Below are 21,717 nucleotides of genomic sequence, written 5' to 3'. Positions count from 1 at the left end.
TGTGTGATGAATGGCATCAGTAGCTGCTGTAACTACCTTACCTTTAATACATTGGCCCTTTAAGACCAGGCTTGGAACCCTGGGGGACTCTGCCTCTGGCTCCGCCCCCAGGAAACGGTATATAAGATGAGGCTCACTCGGCAGCATGTGGTGAGCACACTTCTCAGCTGCTGTTCAATTCTCTGATGATTAAAGCCTTTGAATTACCAATCTTCTCTCATGTGTCATAATTGAGGGTATCTCAGCATGGTTATGGAGTTAGTATAGGCAAGGCCATGGAGGAATCTCAAAATAAGGGTGAGGCTTTTAAAGCTAAGGTGTTGCCGGGCCTGAGGCCAATACACGTCAATGAGGTTGACAATGAACAGGGATATGGGGAGAAGGCAGGAGAATGGGGATCAGAAACATGTCAACCATGATTGAATGGCAGAGGAGACTTGATAGGATGAATGCCCCAATTCTGCTCTCATGTCTTATGGTCTTGATGCAAGATAAGGGCAGCAGTTAAGCTGGCATCAATTATTTGCCAACCTGGGCTGTGTCATGTGCCTGAAAGATTGGAACTGAGAGAGCTGACATGTGAAATCTTTGGGATGTTCAGAGCTGTGTATTAGGCACAGTTGGCAATGGTTTTCCTTTGGAGGGGGTGGTTATCTTATTGCCAAGGTGCAATAAATGCCAAAGCATATCTGTTTCCTTGTTGCTGCGGCCTCTGCCTGGCCCCTCCCCCACTCTTTCCCCGAGCTGTCAATCAGGGCCTGTTCCCCCTGGAGGGCTGACGCAGGAGGAAGGAGACGCCATTAGACAAGAGGGCAGCGGCTTGTTTACTCGTCGCCGGGGCTGACTCACTTCCCGCTTTTCAGCAGCTCCCCGTCGGCGGGAGTGGGGGGGGGAGGAAGGTTCTCATGTGGATTGCGGCCGAGCTCTGCCGGGCTGCGTTTCTCTGCTGATAATGGCGGGCGCCGGGGCTGGAGGCGGTAAAACCTATTCGTTTAAAGTTGTCCTGCTGGGGGAAGGCTGTGTGGGAAAGACGTCTCTGGTGCTGAGGTACTGCGAGAACAAATTCAACGATAAGCACATCACAACGCTCCAGGTTCGTCACCCGTCCGATTATCTTTCCCACCCGGGCCTGATTTGGATCCTTTAAAGGGAGGGAGGAGGGTGGGCTGGCCTTCCCGGTGAAGAGGAGGCCCGTCCCCGTCCCCGTCCCGGTGAAGAGGAGGCCCCCTCCTTGTCCCGGTGAAGAGGAGGCCCCCTCCTTGTCCCGGTGAAGAGGAGGCCCGTCCCCGTCCCGGTGAAGAGGAGGCCCCCTCCTTGTCCCGGTGAAGAGGAGGCCCGTCCCCGTCCCGGTGAAGAGGAGGCCCTCATGCCCATTGTCGACTTGTGAAAAATCATCTTTCACTTCCCTGAACAGCACAAAAGATATTTTACATGCCGACCGCCTGCACATTGGGTGACCCGCACGTATTTGTTTGTTTTCCTTGTCAGCTTATGTGAGATGCTGAGAGAACGGTGGTTGGAAGTGCCATGGTCACTGAGTAGTTTTTTGGGGAGGGGAGCTATTTTCGTCCCTCGTGGTTACACTGGAGTAGTGTGTGGGGGGGTCTTCCAACAGACTCTCTTCCCACAGACTATCTTCCCTCAAGTGATCTGTTATCACTCGGATTTGCTTGCAGTAGCCATTCCTGCATTCCAGGTTTGGCTTCAGTGCTCTTCTCAAATCTCAGGGTACCACCAGTGGCATGTGATGGATTTTATTGCACCGGCGTTCAGGGAGATCATTGTAACTTTTTTGTGCGTCAGACGATATTTTTTTTAAAAGGTGTATTCAACTCAATTGAACCATTCAAAACCGGAACTTCCGCATCTAATGCTCTTTTTTTGGGGGGTGGGGGAAGTTAATGCACTTTAAGAAAAAAATGTGGAATATGGTATCGTGGGAGTGTTGCACTAATCTCTTGAGAAGTTACGCATGCATCCTTGCATCACTTTTGGTAGTGAAAAGGCATATTTCACTCGCATGACAGTGGGGCGATTTTGTAATCATTCAGTCAGGAGATTTTGTAATCATTCAGTTTTTCTTTTAACTGCCCATGTTCTACCGCGCAACTGAAATGACTTGATCTTTGACGTATTATTCAAGAAATGTAATGAAAGCACCACTGAGCCATACAAATGAGACACGGTTGCATTTCTGGTATACTGATTATTGAAATATTACTGTTGTTTTAAATAATCTGTTCACTGTTCGAACCATTATTAAGCAAAAACCTGATTCTGCAAATGGTTGTTTCTGAATTAATACAGCCTGGAAAGACAGCTGGTGGCATACAAAAATGGCAGGGAAAAGTTGATCAATACATAATTTCTCCAGTACTTTTTGATGTATTGGCATACATTGCATTCATTTTCAACATTTGCTTTGAATGTTACTATTAAACTTGTTATATTTTATAATGGAAGACAACCTGTTCTCACAATCTCTTTTCCGTTCATTCAAACTTGATGCTATAAATGCAACTTCCTGTTTTCTCTTGGTAATGACTTGAAAAGTGAACTACTTTGGTCAGTGCCTTTGTTTAGTTGTGCAGTTAAAAGATTACAGCTCTTAATTGAAATTGATGCATTTTAAAATAGTCTTGTGCAAAAAAAAAAGAATGTACGGAAGTTCCTGCACTTAGTTTGATGAGGTGAACCAATAATTGATTTCAAATTTGTTGCACTTTGAATCAAACTGCATTCATGATTGCCAATTTATATTTTCCTGTGTTTAAAGAAATTGGGGTTCGGTTTCATTGTCACTATACCACTTTAACACAAATGCAAATAAAGTTTGAATATGCATTGATATCATTGTCAAAAAGGCATATCAGTACCCTGCTTCACAAGCATTCTAAAATAGAGGTTTGAGGCTACCCCCAGGTTGCAGGGGCTTAACTCGGTTTTCATGAACCAGAGTATCCTTGTAGCATCTTTAACAAAATAAAACACCCCAAGGTACCTCTCTGAAACATTTATTGGATAATATTTTGATACTGAGCCACATAAGGGAATATTAGGGCAAGTGACCAAAGATGGGGGCAGCAGGGTAGCATGGTGGTTAGCATAAATGCTTCACAGCTCCAGGGTCCCAGGTTCGATTCCCGGCTGGGTCACTGTCTGTGTGGAGTCTGCACGTCCTCCCCCTGTGTGCGTGGGTTTCCTCCGGGTGCTCCGGTTTCCTCCCACAGTCCAAAGATGTGCAGGTTAGGTGGATTGGCCATGCTAAATTGCCCGTAGTGTCCTAATAAAAGTAAGGTTATGGGGGGGGTTGTTGGGTTACGGGTATAGGGTGGATACGTGGGTTTGAGTAGGGTGATCATGGCTCGGCACAACATTGAGGGCCGAAGGGCCTGTTCTGTGCTGTACTGTTCTATTCTATGTAAGTTTTAGTATCTTAAAGGAGTGGAGCAAGAAAATACAACAACAATGTAAATTTATGCTTGTGATTCCAAATAAACTTGTTGGACTTTAACCTGGTGCTGTAAGCCCTCTTACTGTGCCCATCCCAGTCCAACGCTGGCATCTCCACATCATTAAATTTATGCAGCATCTTCAACATAATGAAATATCTTACAGCACTTCATAGGAGCATTATAAAACAAAGTAATACACCGGACCACATGAGAATAGGTCAGATAACCAAAAGTTAAAGAGGTAGTTTTTAATGAGTGTGTTAAAGCAGATAAGTGAGGTGTAGGGAGTACATTTCTGATGTAGGCAGCTGAAGGTGCGACCACCAATGGTGGAGTAATAAAAATTGGGGATGCTCAAGTGGCTACAATTAGATAAGCGCAGGTAGCTTGGAGCGTTGTGGGGTTGAAGAAGATTACAGATAATGGGAGGGTCAAGGCCATGGGGATATTTGGAAACAAAGTTGAGATGTTTTAAGAGGCTGCGTTTGCTGCCAAAATGGTACATGCAAAATTGTAACCGTGGTCACCATCTTTATTTGGGGGCAATGTGTAGCAGGGCACGTGCAGTTGTCACATTACAGAAATTGTAAAATTCACAGCAGTATCCAGTTTACACCTTTTACTGAAGGGATGCAGCTTCTTTAGAAAGTTTGCAATTGTGGCATCCCCACAGTTTCTGAATTTCCTGCTTGAGAGCCTATTCCCCTTAATCCGGATCTGTCACTGGGAATAAGCCATAGAGCTGCAAATGCCATTGTGGCTGCCACCAGGTGGATCAGTAACTTCCCTATAATGATCCCCAGAAACTGTGGGAAGGCTGTGCCCTGATTACCAGCCCGATGCAGGGCTCAGAAACTGGGTGAACGACTTCAGGATCCGAATAAGACCTCATCGGCACTCTTGTCTCCTGCAAATTATGAGATTGGCTTCTGCATATTCACAGACAAATGCATATGCGCAGACAGGTATCGGTGGCCGTCTTGTGTTGGCAGGAGACACCTGCTCTTAAAATCAAGACATTGCTTGACAATGTAGGTTAGTGAACACAAAAGATAATGGGAGAACAGGCTTGATGCAGGTTAAGACACAGGCAGTAGAGATTTCGATGACCTAAAGTTTAGAAGGTAGAATTTGGAAAAACCAGCCAGGAGTGTATTTAAATAGTCGAGGCTTGAGGTAGCAAAATTATAAATGGGTATTTAAAGTGGCACAGTGGTTAGCACTGCTGCCGCACAGCGCCAAGGACCCAGGTTCAATTCCAGCCTTAGGTGACTGTGTGGATTTTGTACGTTCTCCCCATGTCTGCATGGGTTTCCTCCAGGTGATTCAGTTTCCTCCTGCAGTCCAAAGATTTGCAGGTTAGGTGGATTGGCCATGCTAAATTGCCCCTTAGTGTCCAACGGTGAGTTGGGGTTATAGGGATAGGGTGATGAGTGGCCTTGGGTGGAGTCTTCCAGAGGGTCAGTGGAGACTCAATGGGCCAAATGGCCTCCTTCTGCACTGTGCGATTCTATTAGATGGATAAAATTGGGTGCTGTTACAGAGTTGGAAATGGACAGTGTTAGAGATGCCACGAATAAGTGATCAGAAGCTCATCATGTGATCAAATGTGACACCAGATTGACAACACAGTGAGATTAAGCCAGGGAGAGAGGTGGAGTAATTAGCTACGGAATAGAGTTTGGAGCAGGGAATGAAAGCAATAGCTTCAGTCTTCCAGGCATTTAATTGGAGGAAATTTCTGCTCACCTTACACTGGACGTCAGATAAGAAATCTGATGATTTTTTTATCTGTTAATTTAAAAAAAAAAATTTAGAGTACCCAATTCATTTTTTCCAATTAAGGGGCAATTTAACGTGGCCAATCCACCCAGCCTGCACATCTTTGGGTTATGGGGGCGAAACCCACGCAAACACGGGGCGAATGTGCAAACTCCACACGAACAGTGACTCAGAGCCGGAATCGAACCTGGGACCTCGGTGCCGTGAGGCTGCAGGGCTAACCCAGTGCGCCTCCGTGCTGCTGCTGATAATTTAGCAACAGTAGAGGATTTAAGATAGATGGTGATGATGTAGAGCTGGTGTCATCAGTGTACACGTGCAAACTAATGTGCCTTTGGACTATGTGGCCAAGGTGCAGACTAGTTGAGAAAAATGGGGCCAAAGATAGATCCTTGTGAAGTGCACCAGGTAACCATGTGGGAGCAGGAAGATAAGCCATTGCAACTGGCAGCATGGGTTGGTACCTGGGACTTCGATGTTGTGGCCATTTCAGAGACATGGATAGAGCAGGGACAGGAATGGTTGTTGCAGGTTCCGGGGTTTAGGTGTTTTAGTAAGCTCAGAGAAGGGGGCAAAAGAGGGGGAGGTGTGGCGCTGCTAGTCAAGGACAGTATTACGGTGGCGGAAAGGATGCTAGATGGGGACTCTTCTTCCGAGGTAGTATGGGCTGAGGTTAGAAACAGAAAAGGAGAGGACACCCTGTTGGGAGTTTTCTATAGGCCACCTAATAGTTCTAGGGATGTAGAGGAAAGGATGGTGAAGATGATTCTGGAAAGAGCAAAAGTAACAGGGTAGTTGTTATGGGAGACTTTAACTTTCCAAATATTGACTGGAAAAGATATAGTTCGAGTACATTAGATGGGTCATTCTTTGTACAATGTGTGCAGGAGGGTTTCCTGACACAATATGTTGACAGGCCAACAAGAGGCGAGGCCACATTGGATTTGGTTTTGGGTAATGAACCAGGCCAGGTGTTAGATCTGGAGGTAGGTGAGCACTTTGGAAACAGTGACCACAATTCGGTGACCTTTACGTTAGTGATGGAAAGGGATAAGTATACCCCGCAGGGCAAGAGTTATAGCTGGGGGAAGGGCAATTATGATGCCATTAGACATGACTTAGGATGTGTTGGTTGGAGAAGTAGGCTGCAAGGGTTGGGCACACTGGATATGTGGAGCTTGTTCAAGGAACAGCTATTGCATGTTCTTGATAAGTACGTACCAGTCAGGCAGGGAGGAAGGGGTCGAGCGAGGGAACCGTGCTTTACCAAAGAAGTGGAATCTCTTGTTAAGAGGAAGAAGGAGGCCTATGTGAAGATGAGGCGTGAAGTTTCAGTTGGGGCGCTTGATATTTACAAGGAAGCGAGGAAGGATCTAAAGAGAGAGCTGAGACGAGCAAGGAGGGGACATGAGAAGTCTTTGGCAGGTAGGATCAAGGAAAACCCAAAAGCTTTCTATAGGTATGTCAGGAATAAAAGAATGACTAGGGTAAGAGTAGGGCCAGTCAAGGACAGTGGTGGGAAGTTGTGTGTGGAGGCTGAGAAGATAAGCGAGATACTAAATGGATACTTTTCGTCAGTATTCACTCAAGAAAAAGATAATATTGTGGAGGAGAATGCTGAGACCCAGGCTATTAGAATAGATGGCATTGAGGTGCGTAGGGAAGAAGTGTTGGCAATTCTGGACAAGGTGAAAATAGATAAGTCCCCGGGGCCGGATGGGATTTATCCTAGGATTCTCTGGGAAGCCAGGGAAGAGATTGCTGAGCCTTTGGCTTTGATTTTTAGGTCATCATTGGCTACAGGAATAGTGCCAGAGGACTGGAGGATAGCAAATGTGGTCCCTTTGTTCAAGAAGGGGAGTAGAGATAACCCCGGTAACTATAGGCCGGTGAGCCTAACGTCTGTGGTGGGTAAAGTCTTGGAGAGGATTATAAAAGATACGATTTATAATCATCTAGATAGGAATAATATGATTAGGGACAGTCAACATGGTTTTGTGAAGGGTAGGTCATGCCTCACAAACCTTATCGAGTTCTTTGAGAAGGTGACTGAACAGGTAGACGAGGGTAGAGCAGTTGATGTGGTGTATATGGATTTCAGTAAAGCGTTGATAAGGTTCCCCACGGTCGTCTATTGCAGAAAATATGGAGGCTGGGGATTGAGGGTGATTTAGAGATGTGGATCAGAAATTGGCTAGTTGAAAGAAGACAGAGAGTGGTAGTTGATGGGAAATGTTCAGAATGGAGTTCAGTTACGAGTGGCGTACCACAAGGATCTGTTCTGGGGCCGTTGCTGTTTGTCATTTTTATAAATGACCTAGAGGAGGGCGCAGAAGGATGGGTGAGTAAATTTGCAGACGACACTAAAGTCGGTGGAGTTGTAGACAGTGCGGAAGGATGTTGCAGGTTACAGAGGGACATAGATAAGCTGCAGAGCTGGGCTGAGAGGTGGCAAATGGAGTTTAATGTGGAGAAGTGTGAGGTGATTCACTTTGGAAAGAATAACAGAAATGCGGAATATTTGGCTAATGGTAAAATTCATGGTAGTGTGGATGAGCAGAGGGATCTCGGTGTCCATGTACATAGATCCCTGAAAGTTGCCACCCAGGTTGATAGGGTTGTGAAGAAGGCCTATGGCGTGTTGGCCTTTATTGGTAGAGGGATTGAGTTCCGGAGCCATGAGGTCATGTTGCAGTTGTACAAAACTCTAGTACGGCCGCATTTGGAGTATTGCGTACAGTTCTGGTCGCCTCATTATAGGAAGGACGTGGAAGCTTTGGAACGGGTGCAGAGGAGATTTACCAGGATGTTGCCTGGTATGGAGGGGAAATCCTATGAGGAAAGGCTGATGGACTTGAGGTTGTTTTCATTAGAGAGAAGAAGGTTAAGAGGTGACTTGATAGAGGCATACAAAATGATTAGAGGGTTAGATAGGGTGGACAGCGAGAGCCTTCTCCCGCGGATGGAGGTGGCTAGCACGAGGGGACATAGCCTTAAATTGAGGGGTAATAGATATAGGACAGAGGTCAGAGGTGGATTTTTTACGCAAAGAGTGGTGAGGCCGTGGAATGTCCTACCTGCAACAGTAGTGAACACGCCAACATTGAGGGCATTTAAAAATTTATTGGATAAGCATATGGATGATAAGGGCATAGTGTAGGTTAGATGGCCTTTAGATTTTTTCCATGTCGGTGCAACATCGAGGGCCGAAGGGCCTGTATTGCGCTGTATCGTTCTATGTTCTAAGTGATTCTCTGGCTATGATTTATATAGATTAAAAATGGTACTGGGTGAGAGTAGTTTACCCCCCACCAGCTGGATGACCATTAGAGGAGCATATTGTGGTCAGCTCTGTCAAAGGCTGCAGACTTCTCGAGAAAGATGAGGTTATAAAGTTCATCTTTTTTACCTCTACAAAGGATATCAGGAGTGGGAGCATGATTTGTGCATGGAGTCTGGGCAAGGTGAGATTGGATTTGCGAGGTGACAACACGTTCACGGACATTTTGAGAGGAAAGGGAGGTTGGAGTGGGACAGCACATTGCAAAAGCAGTGGGGTGAAAGGCTTTTTTTGATGGGGAGATGGTTTGAAGGAGAGGTTGATAATATTTGAAGAGAGAGAGACGTTTACAATATCGGCTGATGTGGGGAGGGAATTCCAAAGATGTGGTCTAGGCAGCTGAATTAATGGCCACCAGTAGCAGAGTGCTGAAAATCGGGAATATGAAAACGGTGAGAATTAAGGAGTGCAGAGATCGTGGACAGTTGATAGGTTAGATGAAGTTGGAAGTCTGAGGTCATGGAGGGATTTGAAAACAAGAATGAAAACTTTAAAATGGAGGCTTTGGCAGACGGGGAGCCAGTCTAGATCAGCAAGTACAGCTAATAATAACTGGTCTGCCTATTGTATCTTGTATTCTGGAGGTTGTGATTATAATATTGGAAGGTCGTGGTTATAATATTCGAATTAACTAAGACTAAGAATTAACTATTCTGTACCTAAGAACGTGTTAAATCTAATGCTACTCTCCACGTACTGCAACTTTAGCAGTTTTCGCCTTTTGGGACTTGGCGACTGCTCCATCCTCTACTTGAGGACCAGAGGCGACACAAATTTGCATCGATGAGTGATGTTCTTGTTTGATTCTTAGAAACAACATTGAAAAGAGCCTGACAACACCTCAACTAGGTCCAGCCGAAGCCGTCTTTATTTCAGAGCGGAGCTGTTTTGTTGTCAGTAAATTCAGGTGGTTGGGGGGGGGGGGGGGGGGGGAGTTTCCAATTCCGTTTAGTTTATTGTCAAAGACTGCATTTCCTGAAACATCCAATGTGTCCCTCTTTGTTTTAGTTAAACATTGTTCTGTTGTTTTGTTTTGTTTTGTTTGGCTTCCTTTGTGTAATAGTTTTTTCAACAAAGATATTCAATCTGTAGTTTCACAAGCTCTCTTTGTACATTTTTAGGCATCATTCTTGACCAAAAAACTGAATATTGGAGGCAAGAGAGTAAATATTGCAATTTGGGTAAGTGCTCAAATTTATTATAAAGCGTTTATGACCAAATTAATCTAATTTAATTTAGATTTGATGGTAATGTGGAAGAATTTCTGTTTTGCACCAATGCTATAATGTAATATAAGTGTTAAACATGAACTATTCCCAGGAAAGAGGAGTGAGAAGCCCTTCTTGAGAAAGTCTTGCTCTACTTCCCTCTTGTATCATATTGGGCTTTTATTTAAGTTTCTCACTGCATCTACGCTCTAACTGCAGTATCAATGCAAAGCAGAACTGCTTCTCGAGTGATGCTATAGTTGTAGCATAAACTAAATAAAAGAAACATTTAGAAAATTCTAAATGTGCTTAACTAAGAGTTGAATGTTATCACCGAATCTTAGAATTCCGACAGTGCAGAAGGATGCCGTTCAGCCCATCGAGTCTGCACCGACCCTCTGAAAGAGCACCCTACCTGGGCCCAATCCACTGCCCTATTCCCATAACTCCACTTAACCTTTGGACACGAGATCACGTTCAATGTGATTTGGAACTTGTAAATTTCAGTACGGTGGGATGCTTTCTTGCATATTTTTCCTCTGCCTCAGCTCAAATCTTTATGCCTTTTTCAAATAGAAATGGTTGCAAGTTGTACTGGTTTGGAAGAAAAAGTCATTATGAAAACAAACCTTTGTGTTCTAAACCAGGATACAGCGGGTCAGGAGAGATTCCATGCTTTGGGTCCAATTTATTACAGAGATTCTAATGGAGCCATATTAGTGTACGATATTACAGATGAAGACTCATTTCAGAAGGTGAGATTTTGAAGAATTTATGCATAAAATACAATTGAGCCTCAAAGCTTCATTCCAGAATGACACAAGTATTAATTATCACCAAATTGAGTGCTATGAAACAGAAATGCCATAATGACTTACTTTCATCTTGGTTTTGTAAAATTCTGTTGTCCTTGTTAGTTCGAATTTGCAAATTATACAAATCAGCTCCTGCTTTGGCAGACGGTGAGTGAAAGAAATTCACTCTTCTCTTGCACAATTCTTTGGCATTCCTTCGTACTACTACCAGATGATGGCTCATGTGTCTCTACTTGTTGATTTATATAGTGTCTGTTGCGTAGCCACAACTATGCAAGCTATTGTATGAACAGCATGTAGTTTATCAATACAAATAATATTACCGAGTTGCGAAGTTCATTTTAAATTTCAAGTACCCAATTCTAATTGTTTTGGAAATTTTTTTTCCAAAGGAGCAATTTAGCGTGGCCAATCCACCCTGCACATCTTTGGGTTGTGGGAGTGAGACTCATGCAGACACGGGGAGAATGTGGAAACTCCACACGGAAAATGACCTGGGGCCGGGATCGAACCCGGGTCCTCAGCCACGTGAGACAGCAGTAGTAACCACTGTGCCACCGTGCCGCCCCCTCTGAATTATGAAGTATGCTCCAGTTTAAATGTTCTCGTGAATCTGCTAACCTTTGATTGCTAGAGGTTGGAACAGTTTTTATATCTTTTTTCCTAAGGTTGTATTCATCCTGGAAATGGAAAAAAAATGTTTAGTTAATTTAATTTTTCTAGGGCAGCACGGTGGCCTAGTGGTTAGCACAACCGTCTCACGGCGCTGAGGTCCCAGGTTCGATCCCGGCTCTGGGTCACTGTCCGTGTGGAGTTTGCACGTTCTCCCCGTGTTTGCGTGGGTTTCGCCCCCACAACCCAAAAATGTGCAGAGTAGGTGGATTGGCCACACTAAATTGCCCCTTAATTGGAAAAAATAATTGGGTAATCTAAATTTAAAAAAAAACGAAAAAAAAAAAAAATTTTTTTTAATTTTTCTATACTGCATTTTGAAAATTTGGGATTCCTAACTTTGATTCTCACAAATTAAAAGCTCAGCAAAGAAAATTAAACACTTCAAATCAGTGGCTCTTCCTCTTCCTGAAATAGCCTCATATGTTTTCCTAAGAAACATGGAGAATATTTTAAAAAGCACCTTTCATGACTGCTGGATAGTCCAGAGAGCTTTATTTTTAACTTTGATTGCTGTTGTAATGCAAGAAACATCTCATCCAATCTACACGGCAGGCTCCCACAAATAATATTTAAAAAAATCTTTATTATTGTCACAAAGTCGGCTTACATTGACAGTGCAATGAAGTTACTGTGAAAATCCCTTAGCACTATGATACTAGCCAGATAATCGGCTTGCTTCTTTTTTATGTGAACTGTGGGAGGGGCGATGTTGATTTGAGGGGTAAATATGGGCCAGAACAGAGAGAACACCCCTGCGCTTTAAAATAATGCAGTGGGATCTTTGACGTCTACCTAAAAGGGCAGGTGAGACCTTGGTTTGATGTTTCATCCAAAAAGTGATATCTCTGTAACAGTGTAGCACTTCCTCAGCACTGGAGAGTGGTGCTTAAAGCCTCAACCTTCTGACTCGGAGGCAAGAATGCCTTGGATGCAATTTTTGTTTAATGCTGAAATTGTGAATGAATGTTAAAACAGTGCACTGATATTTACAAAATATGATGCTTTGTTCTTAGGTCAAAAATTGGGTGAAAGAATTGCGGAAAATGTTAGGAAATGATATTTCTTTATGTATAGTGGGTAAGTCTTCATCTTCTCTGTCAGCAAATAAATTGCATTTATTCTATCTAGATAATATATTTTTGTTGTTAGGCTGAATAGATGCAGCACCACTCTGAAATAAGGACCTGAATTTTAGCTTGGAGGTGTGTTCGATGATATGGGGGCCGAGGGTGGGTGCGCTGCTCCTGAGGTTGTGTAACTTTAAAAGCATAGGTTTTCTGGGTCTTGACATTTTTTTCTTTAGGTTTCCTGAGCACAGCCAGCCTGACAGTCTGTTGGATAGGAAAACCTGCATCACACATCCATGGCTGAGCTGCTCTGTTGGATAGGAAAACCTGCATCACACACCCATTGCTGAGCTGCTCTGTGAACTGGTGGGAGTGGGGGAGGGAGTGTTCTGGAAGAGATAACTAAGGGAGATTTTGGGAATGCATTAGGAAGAGAAAGATTGCTAGAAGTGGGGTGAATGAGGGAAGAAGAAACACTGGAAGGCGTTGGATGGGAATGTGAGCTTGGTAGCTTGTTGGACTTGCAAGAAGTACTCGTCCTAACCCACAAGCTGTGCTGTAAACACGTTTATTTCGTGATTCACCCGTTTCCATCTCTTTTGACCTGTCAAGTTTCCTGAGGCCTGGGAATAGAATCACTGTTAAAATGAAGGCCCGTGACCTCGACACAATGCTTAAATGACCACCCTATTTATGTGTCTCGTTTTTTTTTTAGGCCATACTATTAGTGGTGTGATAAGATTGCTAAATCCCCAAACATGATATAATCTCCAGTTAGAACAATGAGATGTATCAAAATGGATCCTCTGATGTGAAAGCTGGTCATAGAGCCAAATGCTTTGTTTATTTTAGGAATACATAAAGATGAAATTATCGTGTGGTATCTAAGCTAAGAGTAGAAGATTCTCAATTTCATTTTAAAGAAATGTTTTCCTGAACTTTAAAAAAACAAAACAAAACCCTAATTTTAAAACACTGCACGAGAAGATTCCTTTATATACTACTTTTAGTAAGGGCAGCATGGTGATGCAGTGGTTAGCACTGCTGCCTCACGTCGCCGAGGTCCCAGGTTCTATCCCGGCTCTGGGTCACTGTCCGTGTGGAGTTTGCACATTCTCCCCGTGTTCGCGTGGGTTTCGCCCCACAACCCAAAAGATGTGCAGGCTAGGTGGATTGGCCACGTTAAATTGCCCCTTAATTGGAAAAAATGAATTGGCACTCTAAATTTTTTTTTAAAATGCTACTTTTGTGAAAGTGAAAATAAGCTTTCTCATTTATGACCTTGCTATAGGTATTGTCGCAAAGGAATCTTACCCTTTAAATGTCTTTGCATTTCATTAGCATGCCAAAAAATAATGGAGAAAGACACCAAGTACACCGTCCACAAAAGTGTGCAAATTGCTGTACCATAGACTTGGCTTGGTAGAAATTTCTTATAATGTTGGCCAGAGGATAGAGGTTTTAAAAAATTACCTAATCACTTTATCAATAAAACAAAAGTCAGGAGAATGAGCCAACTTCGATATTACAAATGAAAATAGTTTTGACCACGAAACTAACATTTGCAGCACAGCTAATAATTTGGTAATTAGCCATAGTCCGTGAAGGACCATAGGTATCTCTGTCCATAGCGAGAGTTGGTTACAGAGCTTCAGGCGGTCCGCACCACATCAAGCTTGGGGCAAGACAAGGAGGCAGGCCTTTGCACAAAATACTTCAAAGTGGAACAAAAAGCCTCTCTTTCCCAACCTTGGTTGGATATTGGTGATGTATCCAAAGTGGAGTTTAATGATTAAATGGAATCTTGATATCATGGCTGGGACATCATTCTCTGTCTCCTTTGATTTTTTTTTTTGGAAAAGATGATTAAACTAATGATGCTATCCTTTAAACTTTCTTAATCCTTGGTTTAATATTTTACATAACATCTTGAGAGTTGCAATCTTCCTGCAATCATACTTACAGTATGACTGTAAAAGTAAGTGAACTTTGAAGAATGGCAAGGTTAAAATCCAGCTTTCTTTCCACTTTCAAGTGTAGATGTGGCATCCTATTTAATGCATTAGGGATTTATTTTTCTATTTTGTTGAAGTCAAAACTTTCTGGCCTTATTTTTCCAGTAAATTGTCACAGTTGTTATAATTTACAATGACAACTGTCATAAGTTCCAAATTATCCATGCGTGTGACTAATGTCCCAAGTGTTAGAATTCGAACATGATCATGGGATTTGGACTTTGAAACGACCAGAAACTAAAATTCAGTTTAAGAACGTCATCAAAATCACAAGATTGTGATCAGCCCTAGAACAATATGTCCTCAGTGAGTCTGTTTTGTCCTTTGTCTTTAGAAACTTATCTGTAAATGAACTAGTGCTTTCCAGTTGTGCTTTCTGACGAGTTCACTCAAACCTGAGCCCAAATATCAAATAATTATTTAAATTTCATGTGGTTTATAAATTACACTGTAAAAATATCCAATTTGGAAAATGATGCCATGGTCCAATAAGTCTACCATTTCTATGCAATTTAAAATGAAAGTTACAGGCTAGTGCAGCCGCACAGCTATTTAGGTGTGTAATAGAGCAGTCAAATGCAATTTAAAATCGTGAGTTGGTGCTGATGCAAACCAAGAGCTTATAGTTTTGCCTGTAAGGGACAGTGGACTGGATTGGATGTTCCCCTTAACTGCTTTTGTGTATTTCATCTTGGTGTGATCAAAAACACTAAATTGGATGTTGCAAAGAGAAAACTTAATTTTTACAAGTTAATAATTTTGATGGAATAATATTTCCACTATTCGGGGAGAGGACATGGAATCATCTGTTTAAAATTGTTGCAAAAAAGAGCGAGGAGAGAAGTTTGCGGAAATCTGTGCACATAGAGGATTGTTAAATCATTGGATGCCTTCCGACAGGTAATAGTTGAGGCAGAGATCCCTGCAATAATGCATCTTTTTAAGTGAAATGTGGATACATATTTGAAGTAAAGAAAAAAAAATTAACTCTCGGGAGAAGAGAGTGGTAGTGAGCCTAGTTTTGAACCATTCTTGGGAACAGCTAGCACAAGACTTAATGGGCTAAATGGAAATATGTATCTTCTGATTTGGAAATGTATGGAATAGCAAGCTCTGCCCTGTGAGACTGTTCGCTCATTCAGTATAATCATGACTGATCTTTCTCAACTCCACATTCTTGCAGTATCCCCAAACCCCTGAATATTTTTTGTGATGTTGATTGAGGGATATTGGTACGAATAACCTTGGTTGTCATATTGAATCTATTAATTAATATTTTCAGTTATGAAAGTATGATTTCCCACGCAAGTGGTTTAAACATAAACCAAGATTTTTAGAAACTTTCGTTTTATGACACTTCCGTATGTGAGATTTTAATTCTAAATATCTAGAGTATACACTCCTGTACATTTGATTAACAAGTAAGCTTTTGGTTTTCACTAATGGACTGATGAAAGCATGGAATGGTTGAAATCCCAGAATCTTGCTTTAAATTCAATTTGACCCCGATTTAAAAACCATTGGTCATGATTATAAAGATTAATGGGCCCGATTGTGTATTATAACCAATTAGAAAGCTCATATTTTTGTGGTTTTTTTTAAAACAGGTAATAAATTAGATCTTGAAAAGGATCGTCATGTGTCAGTCGAAGAAGCAGAGGTGTAAGTGCACAATAAATTCTATTATTCTCTGTTCCATAATCATCCTTAAACAATGTAGATACTTTGACGTTAACTGACTTACATTTGTACAGGTACGCTGAATCAGTTGGAGCAAAACACTTCCATACATCTGCCAAGCTGAACAAGGGAATTGAAGAACTATTTCTTGACCTTTGTAAACGTGGGTGAAATTTTGCCTCTTATTTACTTGCCATGATGTAGTGGATGTTAAAAGTTTGTTTCAAAATGTTAAAATCCCTGTCAGAGTAATAAAGGACCTTTCAACATTTCCCATGTATCATCTCCAATAGCGTCAGTTACAAAGTACAAACACTACTTGATATAAATTTAATTGGATTCTTAATTTTGGTGCAGGAAGGGCAGCACGGTGGCGCAGTGGGTAGCACTGCTGCATCACACCACCGAGGTCCCAGGTTCGATCCCAGCTCTGGGTCACTGTCCGTGTGGAGTTCACACATTCTCCCAGTGTTTGTGTGGGTTTTGCCTCCACCCAAAGATGTGCAGGGTAGTTGGATTGGCCATGCTAAATTGCTCCTTAATTGGAAAAAATGAATTAGGTACTCTAAATTTTTTTTAAAAGTTAGTGCCGAAATGTTACGAATGCTTTTTTAAAAAAATTCAAATGATTTTAATGCATTTTTGTTCATTGAAAAGTTGAATGATTGCAAACCTTTTCAGACAGTGCAACAAATTTCTGACATATCATCTTCGTTATTTTGACTTTTTGTTTCCGTTAAATGTTTTCCATCTGTGAACCACTTCAATCAATTTAATCCCATTCCTCTACACTTTTGAGAATTTGTTTTCTTCATGTTCACTTCCGTTTTCTAGGAATTCTGCTTCTACAACTATTTCTATTAGGGCATTTCTTATTATAACTCTGCACAAAAAAAAATTCTCCCACTTCCTATATAAGACAGGAGGAGAAGAAGGTCATTCGGCCAATTGAGTCTGCTCTGTTATTCAGTGAGATCCTGACTGATCTGATTGGATAATCCTCAACTCCACTTTCTCACCTTATCACCATAACCCTTGATTCTCTCACTGATTGAAAATCTGTCTATATCAGCAATTAACTTATTAATAACCCAACATCTGCAGCCCTCTATGGTAAAGAATTTCACAGATTCCTCTCTCTGGGGTGCTAATAAAGTTATGCCTTCTGGTCATAGAAGCATCAATTTTCCTAAGTTACCTGATTTGAAACACCAGTATCTGATATTCTCTAAACTTGGACAAATGATAAAGTAAAATTTTCTCTTGTCACTGCTCATAACGTAAAGTCCTGTATGATCAGTACCACCTTAGTGAATATCTTCTGCACCTTCTCCATAGCTTTAATGTCTTTTTCTAAACCAATGTGCAAAAACAGTATATACCATATTCAAGCCATGGGCCCGATTCAACCAAAAATAAGTGAGGAGTGAGGACACCCCCTATGCGGTCGCTGCTGGCCCCCTCCCTTTTCAGGCCTCGACACCCCCTTTCAGGACCCCACCCTTCATAGTCCCCCTTATCGCTCCTTTCATGGGCATGGCTCCCATCTGGCCCAGATCTTTGGCACTTTCAAGGTGCTGGGGTGCCAGGGGGAGAGCCATGGGGCCACCCGGCCACCCAGGAGTGCCCAAAGGCCTGGGACCCCCCACTTCCCAGCTTTCATTAGGCCTGGTCCAGGCCTCATTGACGAGGGTATTGGTTTCCGTGCCATGGGATAATATAACATGATCCAGATCGCAAGGTCTATCGAGGTTTGGATGAATCTTGCAAGATGTCTCAAGTGTTGAGAATCTCGTGAGAGGCCTTTTGCGAGATTCATCGGCCTTGTTGCATGACCATGTCGGGCATGACAAAACCCTTGAGTCACTCCCCATTTTCTAAAATTGTGCAGACTGAATTTTATTTTTGTTTCTTAATTTAGGAATGATAGAAACAGCTCAAGCAGAAGAAAGGGCAAAAGGCAATGGCAATGGCCAATCTGCGAACACAAGACGAGGTGTACAGATAGTTGATGATGAACCCCAACAACAGAGTAGAGGATGTTGTTTTTAATTGACCAAAACTGTTTATCTTCGTTTCTGAAATGAAGACTGCCATGCACCACATCACATTTCTTATCAGCAGAATGTTAAGTGTTTTAAGATAAAACTCACCTTTTAAAGGACTAAAAGTGCTAAACAAAGTGGAATGTGTGACCAGAAGGTTTTATTTTTCCTTTTTTTTTACACTTGTCTGAATAGAAATGATCAGTGGCCTTTGTCATGAACCTTATTTAGAATGGTCTTTTTTAATTGAAAAGCTGTATAATTTGCATGAAGCGTCTTAGTATGTAGAAGCTCTAGTTGTACTGTCCTTTTAAAATCAGATCTCTATTATTTAATAATTTATGTATATGTGTTGATTAGTATGCATTTGATTGTTTTTGAACATAACTACTAAATGTGCAAACTCAGTCAGATTTTATAGTTTGAGCAGGGATTTGCACAGGGCTCTTCCTATTTTGAGTTTATTCAATCTGTTCCTTAATATGGTGAAAATATGCATATAAATTTCATATTAAATATTTTATCCACTTTACAAGTCTTGTACATGTTATAACCTTTCAGCTTTTCCAAGAGCCTGTGTGAATAGGGATCCAAAACATTTGAATAATGGCCCAGCTTTTGCTGTAACAAGGGATCTAATGGCATCTGCGGTTAGGTAAATGCCCTTGCATGGTTAGATTTTTAAACCTTTTTGTGTGGCAAATTGCTAAAAGTGAGTTGATGATGCTGTGTTGAGGGAAGCATGTCTTCTAGGATCTGTGTGAACAGAACAAGCAACAATATCTCCTTAACTAATCAAGTTGAAGGATGGGGGGGGAGAAAGGAATAATAATGATGAAAATGACTGGGTGAATTCTATTTCAAATTGGATAGAGAAAAATAAATATTGGATTTAGAGACAAAAGAAAAGAGACGGAAGGAAAAGTACATTTTTAAAAAAAAATTAAACTTTTTGATTTTTACAATCGTCAACAAATAGCTGAAATAATGCAATTCCACACTTTTAATAGTTAATTTTCAAGTCCGAGATTTTGGATGGCTATTATTGACTTATTACATCTTTTAAAATATACTTGCATTTGTAATTATGAAAATTAATTTTATGCCAAGTTTAGTTTGTATCTATACTGCAAATAGAACAACTTCACATCATTCCTTCCACATCAGTGGTAAGGCAGACAGTGAAATGCAATTTATGAAGCTAACTCAAACAGCAATTTTAAGATATTATTAACTACGCATCCACTTGCCTGAACCTGCTGCACCATATTTACTTAAATGACAAGAACCAACGGTAGCAGTGGTTAGCACTGTTGCTTCACAGCGCCAGGGTCCAGCTTCGATTTCCGCTTGTGTCACTGTCTGTGCAGAGTCTGCACGTTCTCCCCGTGTCTGCGTGGATGTCCTCCGGGTGCATTCTTTCTGTCAAAGTACAATCTCCCCCTCCACGATGTTTTTAAATAAAGGGGTGAAATTAGTCTTTGGCAGGATACAAACAGGCAGAAACAAACTGGCACACCACCTGAAGACCTGCTTTGGAGGTGAAGTTATGCTTTGAAAATTGAACCACAAAGGTCTGAAGAAATGTACAATTTGTTAAATGTTTTGTGTGCAGTGTCTGGGGAGAATGTTTTATTTGATTATGGTTTAAAAGTGCAATGCTAAATTTCTTACCTGTAAATCTAAATCAATGTAATAAATGCACTAAAGAGTCATCTGTGTTCTACGCACTGCTGTTTCCTCAACTATTTTCTTTCATAATATACCATATGAAGGGAACTGCAATGTATCTTTACCCATTTTGAACAAATGGATGTTGATTGTAACATACTTGCAATGGTTTAAAGGTGAGTTTTGATTGTTATGAACTGATATTTAAATCATTAATAGTGAAGTTTTACAACTGTAGTGAACATGACTTTATCATACTGCATTTTGGGCAGACTTGTCCAAGAATTGTGCAACCATCTCTTTGTCTCAAGCCAAACATAGAATGATCAAGTTTAACAAAAACTGCAACTGGGAGATGGTGGCATTGTGGTAATGTCACTCTAATCGAGATTACGAACTCCACCATGGCAGCTGGTGGAATTTGAATTCAATTAATTTTAAAAATCTAAAATTAAAACGCTCGTCTCAGTAATAGTGAAATTATCATAAAAGACCACCTGGTTCATCAATGTCATTTAAGTAAAGCAATCTGCCATACTTGGTCTGGCCTGCATGTGACTCACTACCCACAGCAATGTAATTGACTCTGAAATACTGCTCCATAAAATGCCGTACAATTCAAAGGTAATTAGGGATGGACAACAAATGCTCAACTTGCCAGTGATGCCCACATCTCATGAAAGAATTTTTAAAACATTAACTTTCAAGGGCTAAATTCAAAGGCATCAAGGAAGATTTAAATAAATGCATTTATTAAAGTGGTATATTTCCAAATGGAACATTCTTAAAACAATGGTGTGGGACATGCTTAAAATCAACAAGCTCAGGGTGGGATGGTGGCACAGTGGTTAGCACTGCTGCCTCATGCTGCTGAGGTCCCGGGTTCGATCCTGCCTTCGGTCACTAGCCGTGTGGAGTTTGCGCATTCTTCCCGCGTCTGTGTGGGTCTCCCTTCCGCAATTCCAGTGCAGTGTAAGTGAATTGGCCATGCTAAATTGCCCTTTAATTTGGAAAAAAAAAAAAATTGGGTACTCTAACTTTTTTAAATCAACAAGCTCAGCCAAGCTTGATCCTGAACGGATTATCGGACAAAAGAAAAATAAGGGAGGAAGATTGCATTTACAAATACTCCATCAAGGAGAGGGGTTCACGGACATGAATACAATATCATGCAAAAGCAAATTGTATGGGTGATCAAAGAGAAATCTAGGAGAATTTGTCTTTTTAAATAAATTTAGAGTACCCAATTATTTTTTCCAAAGAGGAGATTTAGCATAGCAAATTCGGCTACCCTGCACATCTTTGGGTTGAGGGGGTGAGAATAATAATAATCGCTTATTGTCACAAACCTTGCAAACAAGGGGATAATATGCAAACTCAGCACATGTGACCCGGGCCGGGATTAAACCTGGATCCTCGCCACTGTGTGGCAGCAGTGCTACCCACTGTGCCACCCCTAGAAGAATTTGTACCAACAAATTATAGCAATATGCAATAGAGCAGTGGCAGAGAATATTTTTAGACATTAAAATCTTTGCTAGATTTGAATTTCAGGGTGGGCAAATAATAGTAAATATAGTTGCATCATTGCAAGAGAATATACAAGCAATATTTCTCTAGGAAAAGAAGTATCAAGACAAAATTCAAGACTGATTACAGTGCAAAATGGCTAGTGTAAGGGTACTCATTTCAAAAAGGGTGACAAACATGGTCAACTATGGAGCCATTGTTCTTGCTTTAGCCTTGCGTAACAATTATATTGATTATCAGGACTAAACTTGAGGATTATCACCTCAATTACAAGCTGGTAAACCGGGCAACACGTAAGAGACAACAACAGTCTTTAACCTCATAGAACGTTCAAGTTGCTTCAGTGGAATTATAAAACAAAATATGACATTGAGCCAGATTTTTTTCTTCATGAGGTATAGGTGTCACTGATCAGACCAACGTTTGTTGTTGGG

General features: G+C 41.4%; 1 protein-coding gene across 1 annotated transcript; it reads left to right on the top strand.

Annotated features, from left to right (window-relative positions):
- Window positions 1–747: 747 nt before the first annotated feature.
- LOC119954683 (ras-related protein Rab-21) lies at window positions 748–19,812 on the top strand. The gene is made up of 7 exons (XM_038780152.1): window positions 748–1,093; window positions 9,699–9,758; window positions 10,433–10,540; window positions 12,289–12,352; window positions 15,965–16,019; window positions 16,112–16,200; window positions 17,959–19,812. The coding sequence occupies exons 1-7, from the start codon at window positions 953–955 to the stop codon at window positions 18,087–18,089; spliced, it is 648 nt and encodes a 215-aa protein (XP_038636080.1). The 5' UTR covers window positions 748–952; the 3' UTR covers window positions 18,090–19,812.
- Window positions 19,813–21,717: the final 1,905 nt, after the last annotated feature.

The sequence above is a fragment of the Scyliorhinus canicula genome, chromosome 20, assembly GCF_902713615.1.
Source record: "Scyliorhinus canicula chromosome 20, sScyCan1.1, whole genome shotgun sequence".
NCBI classification, from domain to species: Eukaryota; Metazoa; Chordata; class Chondrichthyes; order Carcharhiniformes; family Scyliorhinidae; genus Scyliorhinus; species Scyliorhinus canicula.
Note: the sequence above shows the minus strand (reverse complement) of the source record. Positions and strands in the feature narration are given on the sequence as shown.